This window comes from Grampus griseus (assembly GCF_964374135.1).
Source record: "Grampus griseus genome assembly, chromosome: 20".
Lineage (NCBI taxonomy): Eukaryota > Metazoa > Chordata > Mammalia > Artiodactyla > Delphinidae > Grampus > Grampus griseus.
Genome location: NC_139014.1, coordinates 1,847,109 through 1,866,269, shown reverse-complemented (window position 1 = coordinate 1,866,269; position 19,161 = coordinate 1,847,109). Strand labels below are relative to the sequence as shown.

The window sequence follows — 19,161 nt, the reverse complement described above, 5'->3', positions numbered from 1 at the left end:
TGGCGGCGCTCCGCGCTCGCAGCACATGGTCGGCGGCGCGCCCCCGAGGCCGGCGGAGACCGGCTGCAGCCGGTATAGGATAAGCGATAGGCAGCGACGCGGGGCCGGGGCGCGGGCGGCGGCACGCACGGCTCGGCGCGGCGCGGCGCGGGCGGCGGGGAGGGGGGCGGGGGGCGCGGCGCGGGGGCCCGAGGCGCGGGAGCGGGCGGGGGGCCGGAGCCGGGCGCGGCGGGGCGGGCGCCCGGGGCTCGCCCGCCGGAGCCAACTTGCCCTAGGCTCGGGCCCACGCCCTAAGGGGTTAATCCTCTCTCGTGTTCCCGAGCGGCTTATAAGGAGGGGGCGGCCTGGCCTCCGCCTTATTGGGAGCCTTTTGGGGTTTATTCTCTTCCCTTCTAACTTGGTGAGTTGGTTTTATCATTTTACATGTTTAAAAGTTTGATGGTGGGGTGTGGGTGGGTTTTTTCTTAAGCTATGTTGGGAGCTTTGGGGGGCTGGTGGTGGGGGAGGCTGGAGGGAGGAAGAGGAAACCACTTAACTGCTTAACATTTTGGAGAGGTTATTCCCCCAAATCTTCTCTGACAGTTGGGAATGCCCGGGGCCCCCGGGATGGCGCGCTCTCACCATTGCGGGCAGCCGAGAGTTGCCTGTCGGTGGCCCGGGTACAGTCGGTGTCCGGAAAACACCTAAAGGCAGGTTTGGCCTTTGGGTGCCCCCCGGCCCAGGCGAGGGCCCCCAGGCTGTCGGGCGAGGGGGGCGCCGCGCTGAGCTCCCTGCACGGATTTTCCGCATGAAGTTGCCCGCGCGTCACAGGAGCGAAATGTCAGAGGTACCGTCCCCAGGCTCGCGCGCGCGCGCGCAGGGCGGCCCCGCAGACAGCGCCAGGGAAAGCGGGGTTCCCGGCCTCCCCCCGCCTGACACACGCACCCGGGGCGGCCGACGGGGAGGCAGGCATGTCCCCGCCGAGAGCAGCTCGTCCACCTTGACCGTCAGGGCTGTCAGCGGCTGACGGCTGGTCCCGCTCAACTTCCAAGGTTCCCAGGGCTGCCAACCACGGGAAAGCGCCCGGGTAGCTGAGCGGCGCTGTAGCCAGGGAGGATGGTTTTGCAGAGGAAATGGGTTATTTCCTTCTGCTTCTTTTTTTTTTTTCTTTTTTAAACCAGACCGCCACACTCTCCCACAGACAGATGATAGAAGTTTGTTAGGTGGCATGTAACATGTCACCAAACACGGGGGGCGTCAGTCTTAGAGAAAAGCTCCCCGGAGCCAACCGGGGAAGAGCAAGCAATGACACCTTGTCATCCTGGAAGCTGGTTTTGTTTGCAGTTATAGACACACCGTGTCAGCTCTTTCTCAAAGGAGACGGTTTCTACCCTGGGAATGGGATTTCTCGGTAATCTTACTATTTTGCAAATCATACTAAGTGGATTGGGTGGAGGGTCTTGTTTGCAAAAACAGCCCCAAGTGCTATGCAGAGATCTCTGAGTGATGCATCTCCCCATGTCCAAGCACCAGTCCCTGTCATGGGGGGGGGGGCGATCAATAATACGTCCTGCCTGCCTGGTGGATACAGAAATACCTCTTCTCGTCATTAAGTGTCCAAGATAGTTCCAGTATGTAAATAAGCAGTGCAGCCAAGTGGAAAAGCTCCTTCTCTATGAGAACCAGCAACCCTGAGTTCTCCTTCTGTGGTTTCCCAAAAAGGACTTTCCTCGGTGGAACTCCTGAGGACGACACTTAAATTAGGGGATAGGTTTCTACATCACGATCTTGTAAAAGGGGGTGAATCGGTGCTCTCCAGGGATTCAGAGCAGCTGAGGCTGCCGTCCAGGTTAGGTTTGGGGGTTTTGTTGTTTTTTTTTAAAATAGAGAATTGAAGTGAGCTTCACCTAAATACAGACTGGTTTTGACAACTAGGGCTGGAAACAACTTGTCGAAAGCTGTTCTCCAGGCGACGCCTTTAAGAAGAATGGAGATTGGCAGTGGCTCGCTGAGGCTTTGTTCACACCAGCCACACCAGCAGCTGCCACCGCTGCCCATCCAGAGGCTGCATTTTGAACTTTGCTCTGATCTGACCCTGGACTGGCACCCTGACGGTCTCTCACAGTCCAGTATTTTGCATTCCTCATGCCTGCAGGGGACAGCTCTTCTCAAGAAATCAAGTCGCAGTTGAGAGTCCCAGCTACAGCAGATTTCCAAGCCTTGGCAGAATTCTCGTTTATTTAAGATTAGACAACCAAATGCTCATAGGAAGCTACTCCAAACCACCCAGTGCATTTTGTCCGTTCCGCTTCCTTTGGGAGAACATTTGGAGGAAGGCGACATGGCTGCCAGGAACCCCTGTTCAGAATCGTAGCATTTTACCCTCCAGACCTCTGTGTCTCACCCCTGCTTTTAGAGGATGAAACTTAGGAACAAAGTCATTTCCCCATGAGCGTGAGGCCAGTTAATGGTAAACAGAAATTCAACAAATAACGCACAAGGGCCTCACAGAGACAGACCTGTGGACCTTGCGTCAAAGGACTCAAAAATGAATTGAGAAAGATGAAAGGGTAACTTGGAGCAAGTGGGGGTCAAAGGCTATCAGAGAAACGTAGATTTTTAGGGCAGGAAGAGATCTGAGATCACCTCCGTCTAGTTCAACTCCCTTGTTCACCTCTTGACAGTGAAAATCAAGCAGCAAGGTGATTCTCCCAAGGCCGTGGGGTTGCTCCTCGCTCGGCTCTATCCCCCCCACAGTAAACGAATATCCCATCCCATCCCGTCAGGGAAATTCACATGCCCGTAAAACCAAAACATTATTTCCATGTTCTGGAATTCTTAGAGCCTTTGAAGCCACAGGCCTTTCTCTTTCGTTTGTAGAGGCCAACCCGTTTGTTAAGCCAGTCGTCCTGCTGAGGGGATGGTAGGAAGGAAAGAGTCCAGGGGAAGGACTGATTATGCAAGCAGGGACTTCCTCACTTGATGACTGGGCTTCAGGGGGCTAGAGCCGTGCATTGCTTTAGGAGTGCCCCAAGACGCATGCTTTGTTTAGTGAACTTTTATTGAGCACATACTGTGTGCCAGGCACATGGCCAGGCACTGGGTCTGGAAAGAGCTGCCGACTGCCCTGTGTGCAAGGCGTCCTCAACCGTATGTTACAGAAACCAGGTTATTCTATTATCATTCTGTACTGTGATCTTCAAAGCTCAATATACCAGGGCATAGGCTGCTTTAGGATGATGAAGGCGTAAACTTGGGAGTATCAGTGGGTTCTGGGGTGTCATCTTTCTTTTATGATGATCCCAGGAAAACAATAAAAAAGCTGTCCTCCCCAAACCTAAGAATGCAGGTGAGAGTTATATTTGGATCTAGCTTCAGGGGAGTAGCCCAGATGTAAAGTTTAAAGAAACAAAGGAGTTGAACACCCAGAAGGAGCTCAGAGAGTGAACAGAAGGAAAGCAGTCAGACAGCTGCCACCTTCGAGCCGGCTGTCCTAGATCAGCTCCAGCCAGCGTCCGGCTCCGTTACAGCCGCGTCTGTAAGAACCGTCTGGCACCTGCACTTTCCTCCCAGCTCCCAGGTCTCCTTGGGCCACTAGGTTTCACCTGAGCAATCAGGTGGTTGAGAACTCAGTGCTGAATAACAGAAGTGTCAGCTGCCAAAGCTGGGGGAGCTTTAAGGGTTCCCAAAGCCAGCCTCTTCATTTGACGAGTGAGGCACTCTGGCCCAGAGAGGTGCAGTGACTTTCTCCAGGTCACACAGTGACGCGGTGAAAGAGTCCTCACAACCTCTATAGGAAACGCCCCCTCCCTGGCCTTCAGAATGCTGTTCTGCATCCTGATACAGCGGGGCCCCGGGGAGACAGGAGATCAGATGCTGGACCATTTCGGTCCAGTCCCTTCCCCTCTCTGGGGGTCGGCTTCCCCATTTTGCAAAATGAGTGGGATTTTACAAAGAGGAGATGGACCCAGATGGGCTCCAAATCCCATTTTGGTTGTAACATTCTGTAATTCTAACTCCACCCACCCGGGGGCCTCCAGCCCCACCCATCTTGCACATTTAAACCACCGATGGCAACAGGCAAAGAAAGAGAGAGATGGGCACCCATCACCAGAACTGAAGCGCTGGCCTCGCCCAGAGCCTTCCCATAGTAGGTAACCTCGTCTTCCTACAAAAACTGCAGTCTAGTCTTGACCCTCTGAAATGCAACCCAACCAAAAGGTTCTGCGCCTTGGTCCTGCAGTGCTTTTAGGCTAGAGAGGGCTTCTGTCTGTCTCTCTGGGGCCTTTATCAATTTTACCCAATGTGTTTTTATTCAAGTTGGCCCCGAGCCCTCTCTTAAAATGCTAAGGTCTTATGGGCACCCTTCGTGCCGACCTGGCCTTGGACTTAGTCGCCACTGCTTGTCAGAAATGTTCTGAGCTCCGGGAGGACATGGCTGAATGGTTTTAAAATGTGATGGGATTTCAGTCTTAAGGTTCCTTATCATTATCATCAACAAACAATTTCATCCAGGGAGGCAGAGGCCATCTCTGTATTGTCACTGTCGCCCCTAGCATAGGCCCTGGCACCCAGCAGTTACTTTGTTGGAAAGAATTAATTAAAGCTGTGTGCAAGGTACCTGGGGGGGGTGGGGGTGGGGAAGGGATGCAAAGAGAAATAGGCCCAGATTTGTTTTCCGTGAGCTTACAGTTTAACTGAGCAAATAAGATAAATGCGTACAAGTAGACAGCAGCCCATTATTAAAGGGTGCCTGTCCCGTGAAGAGAGCTCCTTAGGTCGAGTGGATCAGAGGAAGCCTTATGCGGCAGGAGGATGTGATGAAGCGGGCCCTTGCGGCGCCAGCGGTGGGGGGCCTCCAGCCTGGGGAAGGGGCGCGCCGCAGGCAAGGTGGCTGGCGAGTCAAGCAACAGAACAGGAAGAACTAAGGCTGCTGAGATCCGTGGGGGGCAGGGGCTTCCAATTAGGAAGAACTTTGAAAGTCAAGCTGATCTCGTGGATTTTGTCCTTCAGAAAGAGGAAAGCCACTGAAAAAGTCCGAGCAGAAAAATGTCATGACGATGAGGCATTTCAGAAAAATTAATCGTACCAGACAGTTGAGAGACCAGTAAAGGAGTCTTGGGCTTCCAAGGCGAAGCTCAAAGGAGTGGCCCAGTAGGGGGGGCGAGATGGGAGGGGGACCTGAGCTGTGGACTCCCCCCCGCACTGCCCCTCCTTCCCTCCTACCCCGCTCCCTAGGGCTGAACACGGTTCCAAAGCCAACACTGGCATGTACTTTTTTTTTTTTCCTTCTCAATCTTAAGCCCACTACCGTTGTCAGCTCCTCTGCCCCAGGTGCCTCATCTTGGGAGCAGACTTTGAAAGTCTTAACGGAGGAGGGGACTTGGGAAAACCTCAGCTGCTGGAGGGCTCGGGGTTCCCATGTTAAATCAGCTGCTTTCCGTGTTGGGAACATGAATGACAAACTGGTCTGTAATTGTTACCCTACACCCAGAGCCACTTAAGTGCTCTTCCCACCTTTGCCCTCAGCTCTCAGGCATGCCACACTGACACACACCAAAATGCAGAGGCCTTTGCTGCAGGGAGCACAGCGTCTTAAAGCATCTTATGCCCTATTTATGCAACCAAATAGCCAACAGTAAGAGAGTAATAAGTGAGTATATAGTCCTTTCAGAGTACTAGGCTACCATGCTATCAGTAGGCTGAACAATATGAAATTAGGTCAGATTTGCTGCTTTGTAAGGTGCTCAGAGCAAATTCCGAATACTGGATTCCCGTAGCAGAAACTGGGAAGTCTACTGTCTAGATGAGGTTTTGTCCTGTTATTTCTCAATTGCGCTCCATTTTCAATAAAACCTGCCTTCGTATGTGAACGTGACAACTCGCGGCTAGGCCATCCACGCATCCTGAAAATTCACCTGGCTACGACTGCATAGTTACAGAGAATTCTTAAACTCAAGGTGCGTTGCCATTAAGAGCGCAGAGACCACAGACTCATTTGTTATTTATAGGTATTAATTTTTAGTTGGGTTAAAAACACACATGACTGTTTCAAAGTGTATGTAATTGCAGAGGTTTTGAAAATGTCTGCGTTTTATGTGCTCGAGCCTGCCGCGGAAGACTTAAACGACCCTGCCTCCAGTATTAAATATAGTTTCCCCTTAGTGGTGATACGGCACAGGGATCTGATGTTCTGATGTTGGTTGCAACCTGAATGGAAAAGCATAGCAAGGTCAGGAGTAACTTGGTTTAAGTTCCCTGGCTGTCCAGACCCCACAAATTGGTAGTGCCTTATTTGGTCACTATATCCTAGAGTACTGGTCCTGTGTGGAAAAATTCCATTTCTCATACACCACGTGGCGACCGACTTTGAGGAACTCATTCATGCTAAACCAACACCAAGAAGACAGAATCCCCAAATTTTAATTTGCAGTCACATTCCGTTCACATAGGTACAGCCATATGGGACCCCAGACCATAATCAGAATGTTGCTGAGTAGGAGGTAGGATGGTCTGAATGACCAGGGGCACCAAGCAGAGATGCAGGATTTCTCCAGCACTTAGCTGCCCCTGCAAGGTGGCCTCTGAGCCTCTCTTTGCCGAGGCTTCATTTCTGATCCACATTCCTTACAGTCAATTCAGTCTTCCTTTACCTAACTTGTCTTCAGGTTCAAGGTCTGCACTGATCCTTGGTCTGGTGGCCATTCTTTGTCCTCCAAAGTGCCTCTAAATATTCTGCCCAGGCTCTTTATGTTTTTTTTGGTTAGTTTTTTCATTTAACTGCCATAGCTTGGAAGTCTGCCTTCCCAAAATCTTTCGCGGCTCCATATACAATACAAACATAGTTGGTTCATTAGATAGATAAGACGGATAGACGATAGATGACAGAGACAGATAACGATAGATATAAATGTGATAAGATGACAGATAAAAGATGACATCGATGTATAGGTAGATAGATACCATTATTCAAAGACTTCACACTAACTGCACATGATTTAAATATTCATCAGCCTAAGAAATGTAGTGAGTAGTTCTTATCTGTCGAGCGTTAGAATCATCCACCCTCATGCCATTGCTGGTCTAATTTCTTTTTTTTAACTTTTTCTTTTAGATTAAGAATGACCCAAAAGAAATCACAGCTTTGTTCCAGAGCCAATGTTTATACTCAAGTGCCTGATGGAGGATGGGGCTGGGTGGTAGCTGTTTCTTTTTTCTTCGTTGAAGTCTTCACCTATGGCATCATCAAGTCATTTGGTGTCTTCTTCAATGACTTAATGGACAGTTTTGATGAATCCAATAGCAGGATCTCATGGATAATATCCATTTGTGTGTTTGTCTTAACATTTACAGGTTAGTACATCTTCCAGCTTAAGCGCTACATAAGCATATGCCTCTTTCAGTCTGCCTAATTATGTAAGAGGCGCTGAAGGAAAAAGTCTACTTGCCAGACTTGACTGCCTTCATTTAATGCACACGTATTAAACGCCTACTGTATGCACTCTCTTAGGATACTGCAGATTATTTTGAGGACAATAGCAAACCCCGGTTCAATGGGAATGTGGTCATTTCCTAAAGAAGCATTAAAAGTTCTTGGCATCCTGGGTCCTGGTCTCGTAAAAACATGCTGAGGAAACAGGTTGGGAACATGAAAATGCGACTACATGAAGGAGAAAGATGGAAGGTGTAAAAGGGTGTATGGGAAAACTACCCATATTGCCCGGAGAGGATATTCTGAATTCCAAACACCTGTTTCCCTAAAGGACTTCACTGGCTAATCGGTCTGCCCAGCTCCCAGATCCAACAGCATCAGATGAATGGGACTGTAGTATAATTCTTAACATACTGATTTTCACTTGGTCCCATTCAGACCTAATTCAGCACATCTCTGAGGTCTCATGACTGTTCATCCATCTGTCAGGGGCCGCGCCAGGGTCGTCTGAGAAAGCAAGGCCGTTGAACTTACCGCGGACAGTTAACGGGGCTGAACTTCAGCTTCCCTAACTTTACCCTAATATCCTGTCACGGAACCATTGCCTCTGAAGTTTTCTAAGCCTGTCGTTAAAGGCACTTAGTTTTCAGCCCTATACTGTCTCACAAAGGTAGCTCCACTGTTCTTCGCTACCGAGTAAAGTCAGAATCTCTCCCGTTAGCCCTGATACCCTCTCCTACACGGTTCACGGAAGTACTTCTAGTTCCGGTCTGAGTATTAAGATACTTAATTTCTTAATTGGCAGGATGTTTACTTTCTTGGAAAGATAACTTACATGAATTAGAACCAAAATTTTACATTTGGTAACCAAAATAAAACGAAAATCCCAAAGCTGAACTTTCAGCCGTTTTCTAACCAAAGATAATATAGTCAACAAGAAATTTCCAGCTAATACTATTATACCAGAAGATAATTGTTCTTCATGCTGTTATTCCAGTCATTAATGCCTTGAGTCTACACACTGCCTAAAAATGATCCTAGTGATTTCATTATTTGCTATATTAATATATTAGTTTACATTCAACTCACATAAGAGATAGGTATGCACCAACCCCAACAAAACTTACTCCTTTTTTAGCTCTTTCTATCCAGCATGTACGATGTTGTTCTTCCTCCCCCCAACTCTGGAGGGTTCCCTTATCTCATTGTACTCAAGGCGGTATCAGTGGGAGCCTAAGTAGCATCTGACTAGGAAGCTCATCTTCCAGATTTAAATGTCCCGGAGGATACAGAGCACAGAAGCTACGCCAACTGTAATTCATCAGCCACTCTGAACTGTCTATCCCATAGCTAGCCTCCTTTTGGTATGCGTAACAGAATTCACCACACTTTCATATCATTTGCAAAAAAGTCAAATGGAACTGAGCTGGAATTTGACCCTAACCGGAGCCTTTTAAAAAAGAATCCAAAGCAGTGAGTATAGAAAAAAAAAAAAAAAAAGTGCCTCGTCCAATCACAGGAAAAGCCCATTTTTATTACAGAATAACAAATTTAATGCATATCCAATCTTATAGGGGCTCCTGGTGAGTCAAAATCTTTCATCGGAGACAAAAGATATGTTTTATACTATGACTCTTGATTTCTCTTCAAGGAGCCCCCAAAATATATTGTCCAGCTTGTGCAAATAGTAAAATAAGTCCTGAACTGACTTAAGGAACCATTGCACAAAATGCATACTTATCTTACATCATCACCTCCATGTTAAAGGCTTCAAAGATGGAATCTTACCACAGACTCACAGAGAACACAAGAGACACAGAGAACAGATGTGCGGTTCCCGAGGGGGAGGGGGAGGGAGAGGGATGGGGTGGGTGGATGGGGTGAGCAGGTGTCAGTGAGTGTATACGGGATGGAGAAACACCAAGGCCCCACTGTGTAGCACAGGGAACTGCATTCTACATCCTGGGATAAACCATCCGGGAAAATAATAGTTTTAAAACACGAGTGTATATACATGTACGTATCACTGAACCACTCGGCCGTACACCTGAAACTAACACAACGTGGTAAACCAACTACACTTCACTAAACGTTAGAAAATGTAAAATTAAACAAGACGGAATCTTAGGGTATATGCAGAGCTGATTCACTCTGTTATACAGCAGAAACTAACGCGCCATTGTAAAGCAGTTAAACTCCCATAAAGATGCTAAACACATTTTTAAAAGAAGGAGTCCTAGGGAGGCTAAGGCTTTTTCGCCTCTGGGAGCTGAGACCGTTTTGCTCTTGCTGCAGCTCCTGTGTCCACCGTCCTGAGCATTGGGTTTGGACACCGTCTGGTGGTGATGGTCGGGGGGCTGCTGGTCAGCGTGGGCATGGTGATCGCCTCCTTCTCACAGAAGGTCTACCACATGTACATTGCCATCGGCATCATCTCTGGTAAGTGCTTCTCCTGGGCTCGCTCATTCTCCAGAGACTTAGCTTCTAGAACAATGCGGGGGCGGGGGGGGGGGTAGGGAATCAAATCCAAAGTGTGTTTCTTTCTCCCTTTCTCTCTTTTCTTTAAAATTAATAATGTCCCAGATCAGTGGTTTTGAACTGGTCTGTATGGGCTCCAGGGTGTTCCCCTGGGAACCTCTCCTCAATCAATGCCCAAGACTTTTTGTCTGATTTTTTTTTTTTTTAATATTTACCAATGAGAAAGAGAACTTCTCTTTTGTGATAGTTTGCAGCCCAAAGACATCATTTTCACAAAGCAAGGTTTGCGTTTCTTTAGCTGAGATTTCCCAAGTCAGGCTGTGAGGACCCTGAGCTGTAGGGGAGGGTCTGTGCCGGACTTATTCTTCGGGGTCTGAGAAAAATTTTTCCCTTTCAAAACACTTTAAATCTTTTCATATGTTTCTACACATACCAAAACTCATTTATTTCCAAATAGAAGTCTTAAATAAAAACTATATTCGATAAGAGTTCTGTCCACTGTGGATTATATAAATTGGGGGGAAAAACATTGCAGAAAAGTACGGAAAAAAACCAGAGAACAGGTTTGTTTTTTTAACTCCTAGCTTTCCAAAACAGCTCTTGCAGTTTCTCCAGACCTCTGACGAAACCTGTTTTGTGTTTTTTTTTTGCTACAGCACTATTTTCCAGAATGAATTTCTGGGCTCCCAGAACTTACCATTTTAAATATGGGCACAAAAACCCCAGATCTTTGAGTGCATTCTTCTGGCATCAGTGAGGATGTGGTCCTTTCTATCGTTTTTGACTTTCCATCACAGGTCTGGGATACTGCTTTAGCTTCCTCCCAACTGTCACCATTCTGTCACAGTACTTTGACAGAAGACGCTCTGTGGTCACGGCTGTTGCTTCTACAGGAGAATGTTTCGCTATGTTTGCTTTTGCACCAGGTAAGTGGACGACTACAGTCTACGTGTTCACGTGAACTAGCTCTTCTTGCTACACTGACTCTTGCCAACCGTCAGTTAATAGACTGACAGCTTCGACTGCGTGCAGAAGGAAAGGTTAATTGTCGTCTCTTCTCCAGCACAGTTTCAGGATCTGTCTTCCCTAACCCCGATTTTAGGAATTCAAACATTTTCATACTGGTCCAAGTTTACATAAATAGGAATATACAATGGCACATATTCAGTGGTAAGGCTTGAAACAGCCATTCCAAAATAGATGATTTAATGATTTCAGATTGTTCCTATTATTCTATTTCTCTCCTTGGTCAAAAGAGCCATATTCAATGCGGATTTAAACTGTGCTAGTAAAGTCCCTTTCGTGAATGGTGTGTGGATAATCTCACAGGGAGTTTTTTTTTTTTTTTTTTTTGCGGTATGCAGGCCTCTCACTGTTGTGGCCTCTCCCGTTGCGGAGCACAGGCTCAGTGGCCATGGCTCACGGGCCCAGCCGCCCCGTGGCACGTGGGATCTTCTTGGACCGGGGCACGAACCCGCGTCCCCTGCATCGGCAGGTGGACCCCCAACCACTGCGCCACCAGGGAAGCCCTCACAGGGAGATTTTTATCCCTGGTTTATTTCCCTATCTTAACGAGAACCTGTGAATTTCACTAGCCAGTGGCAGACAAATCACCTTAGAGACTTAGATTAACCTCTTACTCTGCCATTTCTTGGTGAATGTGTCCGTGGATCGCGGCGGATTTGTCCAAAGGAGATACACGTAGTAGTATTTAGGGGTGACGTGTCATGTCTGAAGCTTTTCAGATAGTTCAGAAAAATTAATGTATGCTTGCCTATAAATAGGCAGACAGAGAAGAATGTTAACTGTTGAAATTCGCTGGAGTGCGGGCAGGCAGATAGGTATCATTCTTCGCACTTTTCTGTCCGTTTGAAATTTTTCAGAACAAAACACTGAGGGGAGAATCAGTGGCCTGTGAACGCCCTGAAGGTAGAAACTGCATCTTGGTTGGCTTTGTTCCCTAGCACATCCCTGGCACCTGGTAGGCAGGCACTCAAGGAATGTGAGTTGGAGCAAAGAAGAGCAGACCGATCATTGCCAGAGGAGGGTAAAGCACTTTGAAATACCCAAGCCTGAAAGATTTTGCAATTCTGAGTTTCCCATATTAACAGGGGGAGAAGAGGTGTGAGCAAAGCATGCTACGACAGTAAATGGAGACCCCGTGCCCCGGAATTCGGGGCTGTCTTGCTAAGCTGATCTTTTTTCTCAGGAACCAACTTACCATGTCTCTTATACCTGACTGTCAGCTCTCAGAGAATGAGAATCTAGTGAAATGAAATTCTAATGAACATCATTTCACCTTTGTGGGATGATGATGAAAATTCCTGAAGGTCTCGTGGGGCCCGCATTATCCTCTTCTCACTATGGGTCCTGAAGCCCCCTTTGGCCTGACACCGCCCAACCCCCAGAGGACCCCAGCCAGGGCCCAGTCCCCCCTCCAGGCTGCCTCTGGGCCGGCAGGAAGGTAGAACGTTCCACAAAGCAAGCGGAGAACTGCAGCAATACTGCACAGGACCGTACTGTATTCACACAGTAAGTGTCTTAATTCCAGGATAAGCCTCTGAGCTTTTAGATTCTTCATTTATCCTCTCCTTCATCTGTTACTACTGAGGGTTGAAGGAGTGGATGGAGAACCATCTAGCTCAGAGGGTGGAAATTCTGTCTTGAAGAGGCCAGAGGGGAAATATTTCAGGCGTCACGGGCAAGTCCTTGTGGGATCCACTCCTCTCTGTGGTGACAGCACAGAAGCAGCCGTAGACGACATTAAAGAATGATCTCGGCTGTGTTCTAGTCAAGGTTTATCATCCAGTAACAGGCTGGATTTGGCCCGCAGACGGCTGTCTGCCGAACCTTGATGTGGGTCACGGACTTGGTTCATCTCGAGTCTCTGCCTGGAGGAAGGCACCCACCAGAGCTCTCTCAGAGGCCTGGGCTGAAAATGTGTCTCTCTGCTCATCCTTACGCACCTTCCTCCTTCTCGAGTCCTAAAAGCCCCCAAAACCTAGAAGAAAGGGTAGTGCGTGTCGACTGCATTCCCACGGCCAAGTAACTTTTGTTTACCTGTTTCCCGGTCTGCGTTTCTTCTCGCTTCCCCCCACCCCCGCCCCCGGTCTTGAGTTCGTTTCTGACCTTGGCTTTTCTTTCTCCTTTGCTCCTGCCCACCCAAGCCATCACGGCCCTGAAGGAGACCATCGGCTGGAGGTACAGCCTCCTCTTCGTGGGTCTCCTGCAGCTCAACCTCGTGGTCTGCGGGGCGCTGCTCAGACCTATCATCATCAAAGGACCCGGGACCCCCAAAACCACCGCCCACGAAAATCGGAAAGAAGTGCAATACATGCTTGAGAACGAGAAAACCCGCACCTCGATAGATTCCATTGACTCAGGAGTAGAACTACCTACCTCACCTAAAAACGTGCCTGGTCACACGACCGTAGAGCTCGAGCCCGAGGCCGACCTGCAGCAGACCCTGGGCCAGCCCGGCCCCAGGCCCGGCTGCCAGAAGGCCCCGCTGCTGGACTTCTCCGTTTTGAAAGAGAAGAGTTTTATCTGCTACGCGTTTTTTGGTCTCTTCGTCACCCTGGGGTTCTTCGCCCCGTCCTTGTACATCATTCCCTTGGGCCTCAGTCTGGGCCTGGACCGGGACCGCGCTGCTTTCTTATTATCAGCGATGGCGATCGCAGAAGTGTTCGGGAGGATCGGGGCTGGGCTGGTCCTGAACAGAGAGCCCATCCGCAAGATCTACATCGAGCTCATCTGTGTCGTCTTACTGACCGTGTCCCTGTTTGCCTTTACTTTTGCCACTGAATTCTGGGGTCTCATGTCCTGTAGTGTATTTTCCGGGATTATGGTTGGGACGGTGGCGGGGACCCACATCCCGCTGCTCGCTGAGGACGACGTCGTGGGAATCGAGAAGATGTCTTCAGCGGCTGGCGTCTATGTCTTCTTCCAGAGCATCGCGGGACTGGCTGGACCGCCACTTGCAGGTAAGTTAAATACACAAAGTAAAACCCTTGTCTGCTATCCTTTTACAATATTTTACTTTTCCACGACGGTCTGTCCCAGGATATTGAATACAGTTCCCTGTGCTCTACAGTAGCAGCTTGTTGTTATTCATCCTGTATCTAACAGTTTGCACCTGCTAACCCCAAACTCCCACTCCATCCCTCCCTCATCCCCCTCCCCCTTGGCAACCACAAGTCTGTGAGTCTGTTTCGTAGATGAGTTCATCTGTGTCACAGTTTAGATTCCACCTGTAGTATACTGTCCTTTTACTAATAGTGCCAGCTTCCTATTCAAGTCGAATGGAAAATAAAACTATTGATTTTTATACTTGCAGAGAATTTTAGAGGTGTCGGGATAGAGGTTACCCGAGCCACCTCTCTTGACTTAAATATGAGGAAAGTGAAAGCCAGAGAATGTCAGCGTACCGCCCAATGGTAAATCAGTTACCAAGTCAGGATTAGAACCTGGGTCTGCAGCCCAAGCTGCCCGGGCTTTTTCTACCTTTTTCTACCTTGAAAAATGCTCGCAGCGGGGGCGGGGAACGCTTGGATTTCTGACCTCATTACCCTCTGACTTTTGGGATAACAGAACTAAGGGTCTTCTGTAAGCCAGCTTCCCTTCTAGGGAGGGGTTTTAGGGAACTGAACCTAGAACAGCACTCTGCAGAGCGCTTCACTAATCACTACAGAATATTTCCCTGTAGGAAGGACATGGCTTTGTTTTACATGTTAGCCCTGAAATAAGTCCTTGAGGTTATTGTGATTAGAAATCTTACCCCATGTGAAAAGATACCTGAAGTGAACTCGAGTGAAAATAAAAGAGCTCTTTCCTCTTAGGAGAGGATGTCAGCTTTCCAAAGGAGTGGGCATCTCACCGTTCCCAAGTTTTAGATCAGCCCACAAAGAACATCTGAGTGACAGAATTTTCTCAGGTGCTAAGTAGGTTGTACGTTTGTCTACATCTTCTCTCCCGTCTAGAAAAGACTCCTACCTTCCACATGCTTTTTTCTTAAAAACAAAACAAAAAAAAACAGACAAAACAAGGAAGGCAAAGAGCCTGAGAAGTGGCTGAGTTTGGGGGAGCCTGGCGGGGGGTCTTTGTGGCTAATGTGCTGACGCTCCCGCAGGGCTTCTGGTGGACCAGAGCAAGATCTACGGCAGAGCCTTCTACTCCTGCGCGGCTGGGATGCTTGTGGCCGCTGTGTGCCTCGCCCTCGTGAGACCCTGTAAAAGGGGGCTGTGCCGCCGTCCCCGAGCCGGGGAAGGGAAGGCCGAGAGTCACCGTGGGAAAGCTTTACAAGACATCCCAGAAGACTTTCTTGAAATGGACCTGGGGAAGACTGAGCACAGAGCTCCTATGAAAACGGAGCCCGTGTGATACGCCTGTCATTCACACCAGCCTCCCTGGGGGCTGGAGAGGGTGGGGGACAGGGGACCCAGGGCAGCAGAGATGTGGACCACCCACCCGCTTTCCAGACTACACTCTAAAGGGAATGTATGCGTGAACACCACTACCAACATCCTTCTTTCTTTTCTTGTAAGTTTTCCTTTTCGCTTGTTTTTTAAGCCAAAACAAAAACCACCGAACACCCTTTCTGTCCGTCACCCTGGCTGTACTCAGTAGCAATACGAAGGTGCACAGGACTCTCGGGGTCGCATTCCGGTTTGAAGAGTGACATGAATTGGCAAAGTGGTTTTAAGAGCTCTCACATGTGATAAACTACTATCTTGGCAAAGGACATCTGGCCGAGGCCACTGCAATGAAATTGGCCATTACAAAAAAAAAAAAAAAAGCTTACATCATTTAAAACATTTCTAATTTTCAGAAATATGAACAAATTGTTTAAAACCCTTTGAAAAATACTGAGGTTTCCATTAACAAATTAGGGCCTCTGAATTTTCCACATAGTTCATGGAAATGAAGTACAGTTTGAGACCAAACATTTGGCTAGTAAACGGAAATTTTAAAAATAATGTAACTTGAACTTCATAAATGTGAAGATGGCCACTGTTTTATGGCCAGTCACTACCAGAAGCATTTCGATACAGAACACACAGCACAGCATTCGAAAATGTGTTTCCTATTGCTTTTAATTATTCAGAAATATGTGATTGTAGTGTCTTTAATTTAAACCGCTATTTATTATTAAGTTATTCTAGAATGAATAAAGTAATCAAAAGAAAGAAAATCTGAGACATAAGCAGAATTTCTACCCCCTTTCTGCAATCCTTTACATGCCTCAAAGAATACTTCCTAACTTGTAAAGTGACTCTCGTAAAAGGCCAAGTTTAAGGATTCTTCAGTTTGATTAACGACAACGTGCGTCATTTCAAGGGGGGGGGATGATGATGAGTAGCAAATCGCCTTAGCTTTTTTAAATGATTTGTTTTATCACCTAAGAATACTTGAGGATCTTCTTTGATCAGAATTATATTTCATTGAATTGTTGAAGCATTTCTGATTTTTTTTTTTAATCTCACCGTTGAAGCATTTCTGTATTTCACGTGGGATAGCAGAGACATTTATTTTACCATCATGAGTTATATCATATAAACCCTGATTGCTCTACGTTACCAGAGTTATCGGGTTAACTGGTCACTGGGTTTTTTTTGGAGTTACATTACATGTATAGTATTTCTCATGTGCACATTTTTCTGTAAAAGGGCAAGTATGAGGGTAACAGGTTGGCTGCGTACTCATAATGTCCTGAATCTCACTCTACAGGTGATGGTCAGTACTGCTGCTCCATCTTTATTCATTTACTGTTAATTTATGACAACTCAGGGGGAAAAAAAATATAACAAGCCTAGTTTGGTTACAGGTACACACAAGCTTGAATATTTCTCTGCACTGAAATGAAAGTGGCACAGTTCATCACCACCTGCTACGTTTCTGTACAGTGTTTGATCAGCCATAGAAATAGGACAATCTGTAAAACTTTGGGGAGGGGCTGGGGAGGAAATGACAACGTGTCTGTCAAAAACAGACACACCTAGAACAAGCTGGATGTAGCAAATCTCTGTCACTACCAGAGAAGGACTTGGAGCTTGTGGCACTTTTGCAGACTTCATGACTTCAGCACTTTACAGCCTTTTTTACTATGAATGTTCAATACAACTTAATATTTATATCTGGTTTCAGAGCGATCTGCTTAAGACGTCCATTCTGTTAATTGCATGGAAAATAAAATGTATGCCAGTTTCAGTATGTCAGTAATCAAGGTTTTAAATATTTGGCAGAAAATGAAAACAGGATTGCTGGTTTGTTCTGTATTCTGTGACATTCTGGTACTTCTAGATTTGCAATAAATGTATGGCTTTTTTATTTAAAGAAAGTGATTCGGTTTTTTATTGACTCCTTGGCGTTCATTGTTGGATCCAGTTAAAGTTATAAAAACTCAAGGAAGATTCATGTCAAATAACGTTTTTAAAAGCTTTTGTGCAAAATCTTTTAACTGCACTAGAGACACATAAACGTTTCCAAGACGTGTTAGTTGAACATCATTATTTCATAAATGAAAAATAAATGAATGGGGACTTCCCTGGTGGTCCAATGGTTAAGACTCCACACTCCCAATGCAGTGGGGCACGGGTTCGATCTCTGTTTGGGGAACTAAGATCCCACATGCCACACAGCATGGCAAAAAATTAAAAAATAAATAAATGAATGAAATGATATCCTGGTGGCCACAGAGAGATAGCTCAGCCTATCAAAAGTAATAAGTGAAAATAGTTAAGACTAACCATACGTAGTTACAGAACAGGCCTAAGAACTGCTCTAACCTGTAAGTAAACAGCACGGACTTTCCATGCCAGCGGTCTGCAAAATCTTTTTCTGTAAAGGTCCAGATAGTAACTATTTAAGCCTTTGCAGGCCACACAGGCTTGGTCACAACTATTCAGCTCTGCCTCTGTAGGGCGCAAACAGCCATAGACAAAATGTAAATGAATGAGCATGGCCATCTCAATAAAAGTTTATTTTTGGATACTGAAATTTGAATTCCATAAAATTTTCACACACTATGAAATACTGTTGATTTTTTTCAGCCACACAAAAACGTAAAAATCATTATTAGTTTGCAGGCAGTCAAGAAAAGTCGGCAGTGAACTGGATTTGGCCTGTGGGCCCCACTGATCAGACAGGTACCACCAGTAGCAAAACTGTAAACTAGCTGTCCTGACTGATGGGAAAGGATCATCGTGGCCAGAGTGACCCTTAGATCACAGGTGCCAAAGATAGGAAAGATCAAACAGCTGCTAGCACATTATCAGGTTTCACTGCCTGTGATTAAAGAGATTTGGCTTCCACGTTACTGACGAAATAATTTCACTACAAATGTAGACCACTTCCCTTCCCAAAATAAAATCATTCCAGTTGTAAAAATGAGATAAGATCATGTGTTCTTTTAAGACAAATGCATCCTTAACAGATACAATGTTTCCAAGCTTTTGAACCAGGTTATCAATTTTCGACTCCAATAACGTGTAGGGTAGCTTTCGTACATTTATCTGCCTTTCCTTTCACTCAATACCTGGTGATAAAATACAGATTCTAACTCAGAGTTCCGTGGCCGAGTCATCCATTCACGGCACTTGAGGTACTTATTACATTTAGATTTCTTTACTTCTCAAATATTATAAATCAGAAATGATCATGAATCCCTTCTTTTTTTTTTCCTCTTCTTGGCCGCAACGCACTGCACAGCTTGCGGGATCCAGTTCCCCGACCAGGATTGAGCCCACCCCACGGCAGTCATAGCACCGCATCCTAACCACTAGGCCACCAAAGAAGTCCCATGAATCCTTATTTTTAAAAGCTCCCAGATATGGGGTTCACTAATACGCCTAGAATTTAGAAGCCACTGCCCTTAAAATTTTAAATGGTTATAAGCATTCATTAAAACGACCAATTTAAAGACAATCCAGACATGGTACACGCTAAAAGATCACTCCTATAAGTATACATCGCACTGCAAAACGAGAAGCTGTCCTGGGTTTCAGGTTTATGGTTAATACAGGGGAGGCCTACAGTCTCCAACAGGTGGGCCAGACTCTGTTGCATAAGTAAGGAAACTAGCTCCCCCTGGTGTTCAGTGTCTGTCATGACCGCCTGAGGGTGCTGAACAAGAAAAGTGCCAAGGTCAGGAACTTGCAAAATTTCGTTTTTCATGTACGAAAAACTCTCACGGCCAAATCACAATGACCACAGTGACTATAGATCTCCTAGTGGGGAAATGGGACAGCAAAACTGATACCCCAGAACACTTTATC

The 19,161-nt window shown here is 46.8% G+C and overlaps 1 protein-coding gene across 2 annotated transcripts; it reads left to right on the top strand.

The window, feature by feature from the left end:
• Positions 1-787: 787 nt before the first annotated feature.
• SLC16A6 (solute carrier family 16 member 6) lies at positions 788-15,268 on the top strand (the record flags this gene model as incomplete). 2 transcript variants are annotated; one of them, XM_082679902.1, is made up of 6 exons in its annotated part: positions 788-831; positions 7,094-7,332; positions 9,707-9,850; positions 10,687-10,815; positions 13,057-13,872; positions 15,018-15,268. In XM_082679902.1, the coding sequence occupies 6 exons, from the start codon at positions 788-790 to the stop codon at positions 15,266-15,268; spliced, it is 1,623 nt and encodes a 540-aa protein (XP_082536028.1). The 2 variants fall into 2 exon arrangements, with proteins under 2 accessions (XP_082536028.1, XP_082536027.1); XM_082679901.1 differs by lacking the exon at positions 788-831.
• Between the last annotated feature and the right edge of the window lie 3,893 nt (positions 15,269-19,161).